We start from the raw sequence: 17818 nt of genomic DNA on the forward strand, positions 1-17818 counted from the left end.
GCTTGCCTAATGGCACTGACGCCCTGGCTTTGATCTCCAACACTGGAAACCAGGTATGGGGACATGTGTCTGTAATCTTAGCACTTAGAGGAGGTAGAAAGATCAGAAGTTCAAGGTCATCATCCCATACATAGGAAGTTCAAGGTCTGGGGCTGGAGAGATGGCTCAACAATTTCTGCTTTTCCAGAGGATCTGGGTTTGAGTCCCAGCTCACAACCATCTGTAACTCCAGTTCCAAGGGATCCAGTGCTCTCTTCTGGTCTCCCTGGGTACCAGGAAGTCATATGGTGCTCAGACATACATGCAGACATACATATGGAAATATACACATGAAAAATAATTAAATAACATTAAAAAAAAAAAAATTAAGGCCTGCCTGGACCACATGAAATCCTATCTCAAGAGCTATTGCCTAGCAATCTCAAGGTCCTAGGTTGGGTCCTCAGCTCCAGGGAAAAAAAGAAAGAAAGGAAGAAAGAGAGAGAGAGAGAGAGAGAGAGAGAGAGAGAGAGAGAGAGAGAGAATATTCAAGGAACTAGGACAGTAGATGACTGATAAAACTGTTTACTAAAGCATTTACTCTACTGTCACATTGTCAGTCATGCAAGAATGCCAAAGGCAGAGAAGTGAAAGTCACAGTCCTCCAAGGTAAAAAGTTTGCATTTCCTGGATAGGGCAGTATACCTTCAGGAAGCCAGGAGCTGGATGAGTTCATCTAGAGGAAAGGTCATGGTGGCTGAGCCTTTGGGTTAATCTGAATTTCCTGCTAGCTTGAATTCCCAAGAGGGGTTTTGTGGTAACAGGACATGTCCAGGCCAAAAGGACCCAAATGGGGCAGAGGTGACTGATCACTCAAGCAGCCCTCAAATGAGGCAACCAAGATTTGCTGAAACTTGTGAATAACAGATCTGAAAAAAAAATAGTCAGCTGGGTCTTACACTGTCTGGAACCAAAGTTATTTTTATTCTGGATTTCTCTTATAAGGGGATAAAACATATGGTTAGTAAAAGCCAAAATGGAACCCAGAGAGGCTGGAGAGAAAGCTCAGTGGTTAAGAGCACTTACTGCTCATGCTAAGGACCCAGGTTCAATTCCAGCATCCACGTGGTGGCTCACAACCCTTTGTAACTCCAGTTTCAGGGGAATCTAGCCCCCTCTTCTGGCCTTCCAAAGGACTGCATGCAAGTGATACAAATACATATTATGCAGGCAAAACACTCATAGACATGAAGTAAAAAGGAATAAATCTTAAAACAAAAAACTTGTTTTGATGGAAATCCCAGAGATCCAAGCATGGTAGCACATGCCTTTAATTCCAGCATTCTACAGGCTGTGACAGGGGGAATCTCTGTGAGTTTGAGGCCAGTCTTGTCTATGTAACAAGTTCCAGGACAGCCAAGGCTAAATTGGAAGTCACCGTCCTGTAGAGTTAAAAAAAAAAACAAAACAAAAAAAGGACCCCCCCCCCCAAGACTTTGATGGCAAGACATGGGTCCCAGGAAAACCAGAGACATACAAGCATTTTTTGGCTTCCTTTTCCCAGCAGCTGCAGGAAGCTTCTCCAAGCCCCTAGCTCTCCCAGCTCCACCCCCTCCCAAAGAATTAGAGAAAATCTTGTTTCCTGTCTTTTCTGATTAGACACACGGAGACCAGGGTGGGAACAGCTGAGTATTCCACAGCAAGCCCCAGGGAGATGCTAGGGCTGTCAGCCAACGTCTGGGAAGGCATCGGTGTTTAGAGACAGAGCCTGGGAAGGGATTTCATGATCAGAGCAGGCTCCTCCTCTAGCCTTCTTTATTTGCATAATCTGAAAAAGCTATTGACAATTTTCACAGGAAAAGATATCCCCAACTTTCTGTACATTCTCTTGCCTGTAAGCCTTGTAGGGATTGCAGCCTTAAGGCCCCCTAAGGTTAGGGAAATTCCATGTTGGTTCAGTCCCAACTGGCTGTGAGTCAAGGGCCTCCTCCTTGCCACTTTGACTTGCACTGCCCTCCAGAGCCTATGGGATTCGGCTAGAAGAGCCTCAAGGGAACCTCTTGCTCCCCCTTTCCACTGTGCTACCTCACACCAGCCTACTGGAGACAGCTGAACAGAATGTCCATGAGTTTGATCCCTAGCACTGTAAAATAAATAAATAAATAAGCAAGCAAACAAGAGGAAGCAGGTGCAGTAGCCTATGCCTGTAATCTCAGCTCTTGGCAGGCTGAGACAAGACAGCATCAAGTTATCAAGTCTAGGCTATATGGCAAGACCCTGTCAGAAAAGCAAGTTTGAGGCTAGCCTAGACTACAGAAGTCTCTCTTCTCTCTCTCTTTCCCCTCTCTCTGTCTCTCTCACTCTCTCACACACACAGACACCATACTGCACACATACACAATCATCACACACATAAACATACATACACACACAGGCCACACACCACACAGGCACACCCACACCACACCCACACCACAACCACAACCACACACCACACATTCCACACTACACCTCACATACAAACACACACACATATACACCACATACACAATACAACACACACACACACACACACACACACACACACACCAAGGCTAGGGATATAGCCCAATGGTGGAGTGCCTAGTAGACCTAAACCAGTCCTAGGTTCAATCCTTAGCATCATAAATAAAGAGGAGAAAGAAGGGAGAGAGAGAGAGAGAGAGAGAGAGAGAGAGAGAGAGAGAGAGAGAAGAGAAGAGAAGAGAAGAGAAGAGAAGAGAAGAGAAGAGAAGAGAAGAGAAGAGAGAACACGCCAGGTGTGGTGCACAGGCCTCAGGAGTTTGAGGCCAGCATAAGCTACATAAGATCTTGCCTCAAAAAAACAAAATTCTGTGGGGCTGTAGAGATGGCTCATCAGTTGAGAACATTTATGGTTCTTCCAGACGACTGTTTCCATTCCTGGCACCACATGGTGGCTAACAACTTTCTCCAACTTCAGTTCCAAGGGATTCAGTGTCCCTCTGGTCCCCTTGGACCCATCATGCATATGGTACACATACATGCAAGCAAAACACCATAAACATAAAACAAATGGGGGGAACCCTAAAACTTCAGTTCACTGACATGGTTACACAGATTTGGTGACCTGAGTTTAACCCCAAACCCTTATACATGTGGAAGGAGAATGCCCACACTACGAAGTTGTCCTTTGTGATGGCTAATCTTGGTTGTCAATTTGGCATACCTGGGAAGAACAAATCTCACTTGAAGAATGGCCTCCATTAGTCTGGCTGGTGGACATGTCTGCAAACTAGGAAATACTCTGACCTCCGTTCACACTCTGTAGCATGCATTCCTACACATGTATCACATACACACACATACACACAGACACACACAGAGACACACACAGACACAGATACACACACAGACACACAGACACACACACACACAGACACACACACACCAATTTTAAACAATAGCCAAAGCCTAAGGGCCTCAGTAAGAGGGATCAGGTAAAGGCACTTGATACAAGCCTAAGGAGCTGAGCTCTAGCCCAGGACCAACTTAAAAGAAGCAGAAGGAGAGAACTGGCTCCCGAAGTCATCCTCTGATCTCCACATGTGCACCGGCACATACAGACTCATACACATACATGTACACAAAACAAACGAATAAGATGTAATATTTTTAATTTAGGGACTAGAGAGAATGTTTGGTGATTAAGAAGACTTTTGGGCCGGGCATTGGTGGTGCACGCCTTTAATCCCAGCACTTGGGAGGCAGAGGCAGGTGGATTTCTGAGTTCGAGGCCAGCCTGGTCTACAGAGTGAGTTCCAGGACAGCGAGGGCTACACAGAGAAACCCTGTCTTGAAAAAAACCAAACCAAACCAACCAACCAACCAAACCAACACAAAAACCCAAAAAAACAAAACAAAACAAAACCAACAACACTGACTGCTCTTCCAGAGGTCTTGAGTTCAATTCCCAGCAACCACATGGTGGCTCACAACCATCTGTAACAGGATCTGATGCCCTCTTCTGGTGTGACTGAAAAGAGCAACAATGTATAAATAAATAAATTTAAAAAGAAGAAGAAGACTTTTGGCTCTTCCAAAGGAGTGTCTTGTGTTCTCAGTACATAATATCAAGAGAGTCACAACCACCTTCAGCTCCAGTTCCAGAGGAATCTGATGCCTTGGCCCTCCTTCTCTTCCTCCTCCTTCTCCTACTGCTAGAAAACACACACACACACACACACACACACACACACACACACACACACACACAAATCTGGAGAGTGGGCTGGAGAGATGGCTCAGTGGTTAAGAGCACTACTCTTCTAGAGGTCTTGAGTTCAATTCCCAGCAACCACATGGTAGCTCATGACCATCGATGAAGGGATCTGATGCACTCTATGCCATGCAGGTGTAAAGTAAATTAATTAAACGAAAAAGGGTTTAAAAAAAAGATAGGTGGTGGTGGGAGTATACACCTTTAATCCCAACACTCGGGAGGCAAAGGCAGGCAAACCTCTGTGAATTCAAGGCCGGGCCTTGCTTTGGTCTCCAGAGCAAGTTCCAAGATGGATAGAGCAATACAGAGAAACCCTGTCTTGAAAAAATAAACAAACAAACAAACAAACAAACAAAGATAGGCCTGGGACTGGAGAGATGGCTCTGCAGTTAGGAACATTGGCTGTTCTTCCAAAGGACCTGGGTTCAGTTCTCAGCACCAACATGGTGACTCATAAGTCTGTGGTTCCAGTTATAGGAGCCTTATGCCCTCTTCTGGCCTCCAAGGGCACTGAATCCGTGTCGTGCACAGACACATTCACAATGGCTGTAAATATAAAATTTAAAATTTAATAAAGATATGCTGTCGGGGGTGGAAAGATGGGTCAGAAGTTATGAACACTGAGTACTCTTTTTGAGGATCTGGACTTGGTCCCCAGCATCCACATGGCAGCTCACAACCGTCTGTAATTCCAATAGTCTAAACCAAGAAGTGATCTCTCCAGACTTCAAAAATAAATCTTTAGACCTAATATGGTGGCACACACCTTTAACCCCAGCATTTGGGAGGCAAAGACAGGTGGATCTTTGTGAGTTTGAGGCCAGCCTGAATTACATAGTGAGTTCCAGGGCAGCCAGGGCTATGTAAAGAAGATTCAGTAAATAAATCTTTAAAAGATTATGTAGTATATGTGTGCCTCTGGTTTGGGGTTATGCTTGTGTGACTGCAGGTACCCACAGACACATGGGGGGGTGCTTTTGATGCCCTGGAGCTAGAGTTATAGATAACTGTATGCTGTTTAATGTGGATGCTGGAAACAGAACTGCAGTCCTCTGCAAGAGCAGTATACACCTTTAACTGCTGAGCCATCTTATCTGCCTCGATATAAACAAATAAGGAGTCTGGAGAGACAGCTCAGTGGCTAAAAGTTCTTGCTGTTCTTGAGCTTTTGCTGTTCTTGTAGAGGACGTGGTTCAGTTCCTAGAACCCATATGGTGGGTTACAGCCATTCACAATTAGGCACATATGTGGTGCACATACATACATACATACATACATGCAAGCAAAACAATTATACATGTAAAATAAAACAATTAAGAAAATAACACACATACACCCTTTAAGACAGGGTTTCTCTGTGTAGTTCTGGCTGCCCTGGAACTTGCTCTGTAGACCAGGCTTGCCTTGAATTTACAGAGATTTGCCTGCCTCTGCCTCCCAAGTGCTGGGATTAAAGATGTGTTCCTCCACTGCCTAGCAAGAAAATAAGAAATTTAAATAAGTAATTTTTAAAGCCTAAAACCTGGGCTAAAGAGATAGCTAAGCAGTTAAGCACTGACTACTCTTCCAGAGAACCACACGGTGGCTCACAACGGTCTGTATAACACCGGTTCCAAGGGATCTGGTGCCCTCTTCTGTCCTCTGAGGGTACTGCATACGTGGTACCGCACTACAATCCTATAAATAGATAAATAGTGAATTTCAAAATCTGTGAACACATAGGCCTACACTTGTCGGTGCTGGGTTGTGCTACTCACACCCACATTACTGACAGTATCTTCTATTCACCTGTTTTCTGCCCGCCCATACGAGGCCAGCAGAGCTGGGGCCCAGGAGAGCCGTGTTTACCCACCATGCAAAGGAACTTGAGTTTGGGTTTCTATCACTTTAAAAAAATCATCTTTCACCAACCTAGGACTCTACACCTACTGTAAAGACAATGTCCATTCTTTTGCTGAGACGGTGGGGCTAAGATAGGCTAATCCCAAACAGATGCCCCCTCCTCTTCTCTACTGAGATCTTTTGGGCTGGGGAGGAACTGTCATTCATTCAAAATACTTTACTTTATCAAAGTTCTTGAAATACCATTAAGCTAATTCAATGTCTGGGAAGGCAATAGAAAAAAGTAAAAAAAAAATTTAAAAATATCATTTTTCTCACAAAACTGATGGGTACCATAGTGTTTCCTAGGAGCTGTTGATCAGGCTGTAAGGATGTCTTCCCATCCTATAGCACATTTTGTGAGTATTTTGCTGAATAGTAAAATGTTTGTCTAGCATGCGCACCGCCATTCTTTTACTCCTTAGCATTTTGCAGGGGTGGGGGAAGGGGGCAGTTGAACGGGACAGGACAGACAGACATGCTATAATCTATAATTCCTAGTTCTCAGAAGGATCGACTTGTGTTTGAGGCCAGACAGGGTTAATTAGCAAGACATTATCTCAAAGACCAAGATGGTCAGTGAGATGACTCAGTGTTAGACTCCTGTGGCCAACCCTGATGATCTGAGTTCAATCCTTGGACCCACAGGGTAGGAGAGAATCAACTCCTGTAAATTGTCCTCTGACCGCCACATGTGCAACATGGCAAGCAAATACCCCCTTTGTAAGAGAGAGAGAGAGAGAGAGAGAGAGAGAGAGAGAGAGAGAGAGAGAGAGAGAGAGAATAAATAACAAAACAAAAATTAAAAAACAAAGGTTGGGGGCTGGAGAGATGGCTCAGTGGTTAAGAGCACTGACTGTTCTTCCAGAGGTCCTGAGTTCAATTCCCAGCAACCATATGGTGGCTCACAACCATCTGTAATGGGATCTGATGCCCTCTGCTGGGTGTCTGAAGACAGCAACAGTGTACTCACATACATAAAATAAATAAACAAATCTTTTAAAAAAAACTAAACAAAACAATAACAACAGCATAAAAACCAATGGTTAAAGAGATGGCTCAGTAATAAAGAGCAATGGCTGGACTGTCCAGGGTTCAACTCCCACCACCCACAGTGGCTCAGGCTGGACTGTCCAGGGTTCAACTCCCACCACCCACAGGTGGCTCAGGAGCTCCAGTTCTAGGGGATCTGATACTCTCTTCTGGCTTCCTCAGGTATCAGGCCTGCATGTGGTGTTCATGAAAATAAATGCATTTTAAAAAGGAAAGAGAGAGAGAGAGAGAGAGAGAGAGAGAGAGAGAGAGAGAGAGAGAGAGAGATAGAGAGAGAGAGAGAGAGATAGAGAGAGAGAGAGAGAGAGAGAGAGAGAGAGAGAGAGAAAGGAAGGAAGGAAGGAAGGAAGGAAGGAAGGAAGGAAGGAAGGAAGGAAGAAGGAAGGAAAGAAGCAGCAAACCCAAGGGTTGAGGATGGTGTTACACAGGTATAGTTCTTCATTCTGGGAGGCAAGGGAGTTAGGAGATCAAGGCCCGCACTGACTTCATAGAGAGTTTGAGGCCAGCCTGGGCTTCACAAGACCCTGTTGCAAAAGCAAAATGAAAACGAAAAGGCTTAAACCCAAAGGACATTACATAAGGTGAACCAAGGTTAAAGGGTCAGCTTTCAGGCAGCCATCCCCAGAATTCATAACACATTCTTCTGGTTTTGACAACTAATAGGTTTCTCAATAAGAAATGATTCTAAGAAATGCAAACCATCCATCCATCCATCCATCCATCCATCCATCCATCCATCCATCCATTTAGCAAATACTGATCGAGCCCTAGGATTTATGTATTTATGAATTTTTATTTTTTATTGTCTTGGTTTTTTGAAACAGGGCTTCTCTGTGTAACAGCCCTGGCTGTCCTAGAACTTGCTCTGTAGACCAGGCTGGCTTTGAACTCACAGAGATCCTCCTGCCTCTACCTCTCAAGTGCTGGGATTAAAGGCATGGGCCACCACCTGGTAGTCTAGGCTTTATTCTAATTGTTGGAAATATCACCATACACATGAGAGGCCAAGCCCTGCTGTACAGTTGATGCTTGTTTGTTTATTGGCAGTACTGGAGGTGAAGCCAGGGACCTACATAATGCGAGCAAGTGCTCTACCACTGAGCACTGCCCCCACCCTTTTCTTTTACTTATTTTTAAGTGTCTGAATGTTTACCTGAATGTATGTCTGGCATCAGATCTCCTGAGACTGAAGTTACAGGAGGCTCATGAGCAACCGTATGGATGCTGAGAATTGAACCCAGGTCCTCGGCAAGAACAGCCGGTTCTCTTAACCACTGAGCCATCTCTCCAACCGTTATTTTTGTGTTTTTAAAAATAGACTCTTTAGCCTGGTCTACAGAGTGAGTTCCAGGACAGCCAGGGCTACACAGAGAAACCCTGTCTCGAAAAACCAAAAAAAAAAAAAAAAAAAAGACTCTTGCCGGGTAGTGGTGGCGCACGCCTTTGATCCCAGCACTTGGGAGGCAGAGGCAGGCGGATTTCTGAGTTCAAGGCCAGACTGGTCTACAGAGTGAGTTCCAGGACAGCCAGGGCTATACAGAGAAACCCTGTCTCGAAAAACCAAAATAAAAAAAATAAAAATAAAAAAATAAAAAGACTCTTACGTAGCCCAGCTGTCTTTGGACTTGACCTTGCTATGTATCTGAGGTTGGTCTTGAACTCCTATATCACTTCCCATGTGCTGGGATTACAGACCCACAACACCACTTCTGGCATTTATTTATTTACTTTTTTTTTGAGAAAGGTTTCATGTTTGTTTATTTTTTGAGAAAGGATTCACTATATAGCACGGTTTGGAATGCTTGCTCTGTAGACAGACTAGGCTGACCTCAAACTCAGACATCGACTGTCTCTGACTTCTCCTTCTGAGTCACCTGAACAGTGGTGGACTACTCCTCTAATCCCAACCCTCCACTTGGATGGCAGAGGCTTGATCTCTGAGGTCAAGGTCAGCCTGATCTACAGAGTGAGTTCCAGGACAGCTAGTGTTACACAGAGAAACCCTGTCTTGAAAAACCAAAAACCAAAAAACCACTCTACCAACTGAGCTATCCCTCTAGTCCCAATGTATTTACTTAGATTATTCTTTTTAATTTATGTATTCATTTGTGTTCATTTATTTATTCATTATGTCTAGTGTACAAGCATAGACCAGAAGACAACTTGCAGGAATTTGCTCTCTCCTCACCTTTCAGGTGAGTTTGCTTTGGTCAAACTTGCCATGCGGCATGGTGATAGGAGTTGTTTTTTTGTTGTTGTTGTTTTTGTTTTGTTTTGTTTTGTTTTTTACCTCTGAATTGTCTTCTCCAACCTGAAACAGGATAATCCTGGAACACACTAAACATAGCAGGCTGGCCTTGAACTCAAGGATATACTCTTGCCTTCAACCTCCTGAGTTCTGGAATTACAGGTATATACCTCATGCTTAGCAAGGAAGATCACTTGTAAGTACACAAAGAAGTTACATGTAAAAGGATGAGAAATATGTACTATAAAAATAGTTACCAAAAGAAAGCTGGGGCAGCTACAGTATTGCATGATAATAATAGATTGAAAATTCTATGTGATGGGTCAGATCTCTCCCAGGATTGTGAATTTAAGAGCTATATAAGAAGATTCAAAACCAAAACCAAACAACAAAACCCAAAACCTAGCAGAAGAGGTTGGCTTCGTAGACAGAAAAGGGCTAAAGAAAGCAGAAACTGAAACAAAAAGTAGGTTGGTTATTTCAAAGTTATTTTCAGTATAAAGTGGATACAAGGAAGCAAAACAGTTAACATCATGTTACCATTTTTGTGTTTGGGTTAAGGCAGATGGGACATTATTGTGGCAATTCAAACTGGTCTGTTAGAGAAAGCTGGCTGCTGTTTTTCTAATCCTGACTTCTTGGAAATTCAGACAAACAGTTTAATTTCATCTTGGTGACGTGGACCTTTCTTACAAGTGACTCCATTTTTATTTTTAGCCTAGACTGTCAGGAAATGGTGTAGGAGCTTAACCAGAAACTATGGCTTTCTATAATTTCTTCTTTAACAAGAGTACATTTTTGGCTTATATCTATCATGCAGCCATTTCTCAGTAACTTGTTTAACTAAAAAAATATTGTTTAAATATTAATTACAATTTTTTGTGCATTACATATGTGTTCGGTTCAATGTGTGTGTGTGTGTGGGTACACATGCCTGTGCTCCAACATGTGGAAGTCAGGGAAGGATCTGAATGTCTTCCTCTATGCCTGTCTGCCTTACTCCTTTCACAGTCTCTCACTGAACTAGAACTTCCCTATTTGGCTAGGCTGGCTGCCCACTGAGTTCCTAGGATCCTCTAGTCTCTACCATGCCAAATGCTAGTGTTACAGAATGCACAGTCATGCCCAGCTTTCTTTTATTTTTAACATGGGTTCTGGGGATTCGAACTCAAGTCCTCAAGCTTGCATAGCAAATACTCCTACTCACTGGATCATTTCCCAGGAATCCCACTCCCCACCCCACTGCATATACACAAAGACAGGGCTCTTCTGTGTAGTCTTGGCTGTTCTGGAACTTGCTCTGTAGACCAGGCTGGCCTCAAAACTTACAGAGATCTACCTACCTCTGCCTCCTGAGTGCTGAGATTAAAGGTGTGCACCACCACTGCCAGGTTTAATTTTAAATGATGTGTACACACATGCACAAGGGTCTGTGTAGGGATCTGTACATATAAGTTCAAACTTCCCTCAGAGGCCAGAAGAGAGCATTGAAGTTACAGGCGTTCACTGGAGCCTGATGGGAGTTTTGGGAATTAAAACTTAGTCCTTTGGAAAACTAGCAAGGGCTTTTAACTGCTAAGCCATCTATCTCCTGCTGCATGGGCTAAAATTCCTGACCATATACCTCAGATTCTTTAAGGTTCCCAAATGCCTCAATATAAAATGTAAAAAGGAAATTTGATAGGTTGGCATGGTGACGAACACCTTTAGTCCCAGCATTAAGGAGGCAGAGGCAGTTAGATCTTTGTGAATTTGAGGTCAGCCTCATCTACATCTGTAGTGAAATCTTGTCTTCAAAAAAAATAAACAAATCCCAAACCAAGTATTTGCCTCTTCCCCAGTCAACCAATTTATGGCTGTTTCGATTTCTTCCTTTTCTAGCTAGGGCCTCACATAGCCCACGCTAGCCTGAAACCTGCTACATCAATGGGATTAGCCTTGAATCTCTGATCTTCCTGATTCTGCTTCTACCTTCCAAGTACTGGGTTAACTAAAGCATCACTGATGCCTGGCTTTTTATTTTTTAACTAAATTTTAGAATTTAGCTGGGATTACAGAAGTGAATCCACACACCTTGTGCCCCCACTTTTTTTTTTTTTTTTTTTTTTTTTGAGATTAGTTTGGATTGAAAGGTCCGGGACTCCCCAGAAAGGGGGTCCACTTAAGTCACAAGATAGCATGCACCCAAAGGACACACGAGAGACCGTCTTGCTGTAAAGCACATGAGGTGGTTTATTAAATCAGAGCTCTGGGCCAGCCCATATCCCCATATCTCACATAGGGGATAAAGGGACTGACCTCGTGGCTCAGTGGTCTAGCGCTTATATATGGCGGGGTGGGGAAAAAGCGAACTTTCGCGCGGGTGCACAGGCCGTACCATGGGGGCAGGGTGTAGTTCCTCTCTTGGCCAGTCAGTTTCTGGGATGTTCTTAACAGGCCTTTGTCCTGTAACTCCCTCTCCTCTGTAACTAATTAGATGGACCCAAACCTGCTGGCAGGTGCTTTTCTGCCCAAGGTCTAAGGCGAAAGAATTTACACATATTTCATAAAAAGGCCTTTATAATTTTTCACTCTACAGGATCAGATTGGTTTCTAACTCCCAAAGATTCACCTGCTTCCGACTCTGCCTCCTCAATGTTGGGATTAAAGGCTTGTGCCGGTATACCTGATCTGGTTTGGTTTGAATTAAAAAAAAAAATTGTTCCAAAGGTCATATCCCTTAGGTTTGGAATTACAGACAGTTGTACCCAGATGGATCTTGTGGATGCTACGGAGAGACAGTTTCTTTGTGTAACAACCGTGGCTGTCCTGGAACTCTCTCTGTTCCAGGCTGGTCTCGAACTCAGAAAGCCGCCTGCCTCTCCCTCATAGGCGCTAGGATTAAAAGCGAACACCACTAACGTCTGATTGTTTTACACATCTTAACCTAACAAAGTAGCAGAATTTAAAGGGATGTTTAAGCCAGCCCAAAGCATTCTGGATCCCTTGGATAATGAATGGCTCGACCGTTGCCCGGAGCAGCCCGGGAGGGGCTTGCAGTCGCGAGGGTGATTGGTTGAAGAAGAACTTCCGATGGCATTTCCGACTCTTGACCCGCCCTGAGCATCGGTGATTGGCTGGACTGTTACAAGCGTTATGTCACCTGGGAGTTGTAGTTCTTTTGGTTGATAGGCGACGCCAATAAGGGCTAGTGGTTGGATGGAGACTGTTAGCGGTGATTTCGCTTGGTTGTAGCCTCCCAAATCATGTCCCGTGTGTTGGTGCCCTGTCATGTGAAAAGCACTGTAGCCCTGCAAGTGGGCGACATGAGGACTTCCCAAGGTCGGCCTGGCGTGCTGGTCGTCGATGTCACTTTTCCCAACATCGCGCCTTTCGAGGTGAGTAACCCCCCAAAGACGCGATCAAGGCTTCTGGGCGGGGAATAATACCTAGTAACTTGGGCGTTTCCTAGGCATTTACGCAGCCTTTACAGCCTCTCTTGCTTTTGCGAATTGGCCCTATTCAGAAGCATTTACAGTCTCTATTAATAGACTTTATTAAATAGACTAGAGTTTCCCGTCCTATTTCTCTTCAGCATCTCTTCTTGGTGCCCAGGATATCACTGGAAATGTAGTTTTGAACAATTTTGTACCCTCCGTACCAGTGAGAGGGTATTTGACTTTTGCCATTGCTGGGATCGTTAAATAATGATGTAAATGTACCCATTCCATTGGCCCCTGCCACAGGTCAGGTGCAACCTAGCCTTCATCTATGTCCTCCCAGTGATTTGTTTCCAATCCTAGTTGCGCTTCTATCTCAGCTGACAGGGACAGGACATTGCATGATCTCAACACAGGACAAGGCCTACCTCTAATGGCATATCATTCTTTCCTCACCCACCCTCTTGGTCCTATATGCTTTGTGTTATAATATGTCATTCTCTCCCAAGATGTTGCTTACCATGGGCTGGGGAAACCTAGTTCATTGATCTGACCCTGGAAAATCTGAGTCAGCGTGTTTGAGGTGGATCTTTGACATCCATATTTTTATTTTATAAAGGTTTATTTTAAATTTATCAATGTTGTGTTTGCATGTATGCTTATAATACTTTCTGCATGCCTGGTACTAGTAGAGGCCAGAAGAAGGTTCTGAGTCCCCTGGCACTGGAGTCATGAACAGCTGTAAGGTGCCATGTAGGTGCTGGCAACCAAACCTGGTTCTCTGCAAGAGCACCAAGTACTCATAATTGCTGAGCCATCTCTCTAGTCCTGATATCTGTGTTTGTTTGGTTTCGTTTTGTTTTAAGTTCCATAGGTGATGCTGGTGTGCATCCAGTGATGGAAACTACTGCTATGGCAGTTGGTACTCTAGGCTGCCCAGCCCACTGGCTCCCCATGCCCCTACAGTGCACGATCCTACTATTATTCCTATTCTGGTCTAAGTCTGCTAATTCTGAGAGAGAGATGGGGGGAGAGAACCCCTGCTATTACCAGGCTGAATGACATACTAGATTCTCAGGTTCTCTCACTCTGGTACTTTTTAAAATATGCTACTCTTGGGAGGGTTGGGGAATCTCAGAAATCAAAGAGTGGCCAAGAATAGCTGAGGCTTATCATGAACTTCTGATCCTCCTGCCTCTACCTCCCAAGCACTGAGATTGCAGGTATACATCACATACCTGGTTTATGCTGCACTGAGCATCTAGCATAGAACTTCAGACATGCTAGCCAAGGCAGGCACTGTACCAACTGAGCCACACTCTCAGCCCAGTGTATCATCTTACCTATCTCCATTGGTCCACTTAGCCAGGTCATCCTCATTCAGGTTTCACGTGTCCATTTCCTGCTTTCTTCTGAGTTAAGGCTCTGACCTCTGATACCATCTCAGATATGTTGGGATGGCTTGTTTGCATGACTTACAGATCTGTGAGCACTTTTAGAAAAGCAAAGTTGTGTCTGGGGGCCCCAGTGTTTGTTGAATTGTTTAGCAAAAGTGTACATTCCAAAAAGAGGAGATGGTATCACTGGGCCTCATTTCTTACAGTGGGTCGTGTGTATTCTAGTTGCAGGAGATCACGTTTAAGAATTACTACACAGCTTTTCTGAGCATCCGTGTTCGTCAACAAAACTCAATGCACACACCAGCCAAGTGGGTAACGTGTTTGCGGGACTACTGTTTGATGCCTGATCCACACAGTGAGGAGGGAGCCCAGGAGTATGTATCACTGTTCAAACACCAGGTCAGCTGGGCCTCAGCATGGTCAGGGAATCCTAGATGAGGATTTCCTGCCTATGGATTGGGCAAGAAAGCAGGAGGGAAGAGTGGGGCAAAACTGGGCTGGACTATGGCTTTCAGGCAGGTACTTTGGAGGGGCCACTGTTCTGTCCTTCATAATGGCTTGGAGAAGCATTTGATTTTTACTGTAGATTGGGAGGTTCTTGGTAAACGAGCTGGGTCTTCAGTGGGCCTTTTATTTTATATATTTGTTTTTTGAAAATTTTGTTTTGTTTTGTTTTGTTTTGTTTTGTTTTTGAGACAGGGTTTCTCTGTGCAGCCCTGGCTTTCCTGGTACTTGCTTTGTAGACCAGGCTAGCCTTGAACTCAAAGAAAAGAACTGCCTGCCTCTGCCTCTCCAGTGCTAGGATTAAAAGCGTGCAGCACTACTCCCTGCTCAGTGGGTCCTTTTATGTGTGTATCAGATGCTGTGTGACATGAACAGGGTGCTGGAGCTGCGACTGATTCTGCGACAGCCATCACCACTGTGGTTGTCTTTCACAGTGGAGGAACTGCAGATCTACCAGCAGGGACCAAAGGCAAGTGACTCTCCAAAACCTACTGGCTAACCCTTTACCGTAAAAGCTTCTATTCTAGCTCTGGCTAGGAGAGGTGAGGCACTGGGGTGGGGCACTGGCAAGGATGGTGAGATTACCAAGGAAGCTGGAGTGTGAATGTAGGGTTCATGATCAAAGGTGCGGTTCTGTGTCGGCATCCCCTGGCCTTTGAGACCACACACCACCTGTGGGTACTTTTGTTGCTTATGTTCATTGGTTCCTCTTCGCATAACAGAAGAGTTTAGTAATCTGAGGGTCCCTTTGATGTTACATGGTTCTGAACATGGATTTCCCAGGGTCTCTTTGCTCTCAGGTGCCAGAACTCTTAGATTCTGCCTCAGTTAGGTTAGTGTGCCTTTGCTTTGCAGAGCCCCTCCTTGGCGTTCCCCAAGTGGCTTTCCCATCCAGTGTCCAATGAGCAGCCTGTTCCTCGCCTTGAGGTAAGCCAACAACTGGGTACTAACCACATATTCACAGTTCTAATGTCCAGAGCACACACAGGGCCTCTGGCTATCCTGGGGCTGCCAGGGGGTGTAGCTCAGTGGTAGAGTACTTACCTAGCATGCACAAAGTCCTGGGTTTGATTCCCAACATCACAGACATTTGAGACTGGACCCAGGGCCTATGGTTCAATGTCTTCTTGGGTGCTCTGTGGGCTTTGAGTCATCCCTCATCCCTGGTTTAAGCATGGATCTGTTTAATGAATATCAGGCCATAACTGTTCTGCAAGTTATCCAGGAATGTTACTAGTTTCATCTGGAGTGCCTGATAGCTTCTATCTCTAAGAGCACTTCTGTGGAGAGATTCATGACCACTGTTCCTTCCTTTTGGAGCAGGGTCTCCCAGATCCCAGCAGAGTCTCCTCTGAGGTGCAGCAGATGTGGGCACTGACAGAGATGATTCGGGCTAGTCATACTTCCACGAGGATCGGCCGCTTCGATGTGAGTGATGGTGTCCCTCTGCCTGGCTTACATCGCTTTGAGCATCTCAGCACTGATGGTCTCTTGTATTGCAGGTGGATGGCTGTTATGATCTGAATTTACTCTCCTACACGTGAGCAGAAGCTTCTACTTGAGACACTGGCCTTCTGTGCTCATCTAGGTGGGGTTTGGCCACCAGAGGCCGAAGCATGTTCCCTGTGCATCCAAGTTCTATCTGGACAAAATCTACAGATTGGGGATTCTTGACACCTTCCCAGTTGTTTTAGCATGAATTCTTAGTGGGGGCACTTTCTGTCTTTGACTGTCTGACATGTAAATTCAGTCTCTTCTTCTCAGACTTCACTGGTTCTAATTAGAATCCTTGAGCTCCTCTTGCCTGTCCTGCCAATACGTATAGCCCAGTCTACTACCATTTCCCCCCATTGCTGAGATAAACCTGTCACACTGTTTTGACACTCATGACCTGTGAAGCTTGAGGAGGACACACACCCTCTATTCATTCCTCTGCTTCTGCTAGTAGCCTTTGTCCTTTTGTATTATTATATCCACGAAAAGAAAATGTCCTAGAGCCAGGCATGGCACACACCTTTCATCTTAGCATTCTGTGAGTTCAAGACCAGCCTGGTCTACACAGTGAATCCCAGGCCAATCAGGGCTACATAGTGAGACTCTATATTAGAAAAGAAAGAAAGAGAAGAAAAGAAGGAAGGAAGGAAGGAAGGAAGGAAGGAAGGAAGGAAGGAAGGAAGAAAATACCCCCTTTTGAAATTGTCTTCTACCAGCCTAGGAGTTGAAGATGAGATTGCTGGGAGCTGTAGTTCTTACGTCCCTAAGCTGGCTCCTGAAAAGTGCTGTGTCAGTTCTGGACAGGTGCTGTTGGCACAGCTGGGGCTGGAGAATGAGTCCTCCCTCTGGCCTACTTGTCATCACACTCATCGTGAAGCATAACCAAGGTCCCCGTCCCTTCTCTCAGTTGCTTCTGCCCATCATGCTCAGGGTGATGAGAGAGCACCCCTGGGGGAGGGTGTCCAAGCCAACGGCTCACTGATATTCACTGAGGCAGAGGCCTCCATTACCTCAGAGCAACCACTAAATGAAGAAGACGGCTGCTCTTTTCTGTGAACAAATTCTGTTTTCCTCTAGTTCTTCCTGGCTTTGTCCCTGGGAACTATTATTAAGCCGTGCTGCAAGGTGTCTCAGAACTGGAAAATTGGACATGAGTTTGTGCAACAGTTTACTGGGAAAGTCTGGCCACCTTTGGTAGCTACCCCGCATTCCTGCCCACAACCCTCTTGAAGGTCCCATCTTCACCTACAGGATCACAGTTTAAGCCCCACTGAAAGGACAGTTACTATAATCCTGTGTTCAGGGAACAGTGGTCCTCAGTACGAATGAGTAAAGAGGATCCTGAGGTGGCAGGGACTATGCACAGCTATGTTCCTAAGTTCCCAGAACTGGAGCTAGTGTGCAGCAAGATCAATAAATACTTGTGGAATACATGACTGTGTTGGCTGCTTGTGCCTAACTGGAGAGCTAGAGACCATTATAAAAGGCTAGGCTACCAGGGTACTGTGCCTGCCCAGGGGCTTCACCCTCCAGTGATCGCCACACCTCCCACTGCTACTTG

At 45.0% G+C, this 17818-nt stretch overlaps 1 protein-coding gene across 1 annotated transcript; it reads left to right on the forward strand.

Moving 5' to 3' along the window:
* The first annotated feature begins 12475 nt into the window (after positions 1 to 12475).
* On the forward strand, positions 12476 to 17690 carry Nicn1 (nicolin 1, tubulin polyglutamylase complex subunit). Its single transcript, XM_034484122.1, has 6 exons — positions 12476 to 12817; positions 14482 to 14658; positions 15119 to 15232; positions 15619 to 15690; positions 16087 to 16191; positions 16266 to 17690. The coding sequence occupies exons 1-6, from the start codon at positions 12686 to 12688 to the stop codon at positions 16305 to 16307; spliced, it is 642 nt and encodes a 213-aa protein (XP_034340013.1). The 5' UTR covers positions 12476 to 12685; the 3' UTR covers positions 16308 to 17690.
* The last annotated feature ends 128 nt before the right edge of the window (positions 17691 to 17818 follow it).

Source organism: Arvicanthis niloticus, chromosome 21 (genome assembly GCF_011762505.2).
Source record: "Arvicanthis niloticus isolate mArvNil1 chromosome 21, mArvNil1.pat.X, whole genome shotgun sequence".
In the NCBI taxonomy this organism is placed as follows: Eukaryota; Metazoa; Chordata; class Mammalia; order Rodentia; family Muridae; genus Arvicanthis; species Arvicanthis niloticus.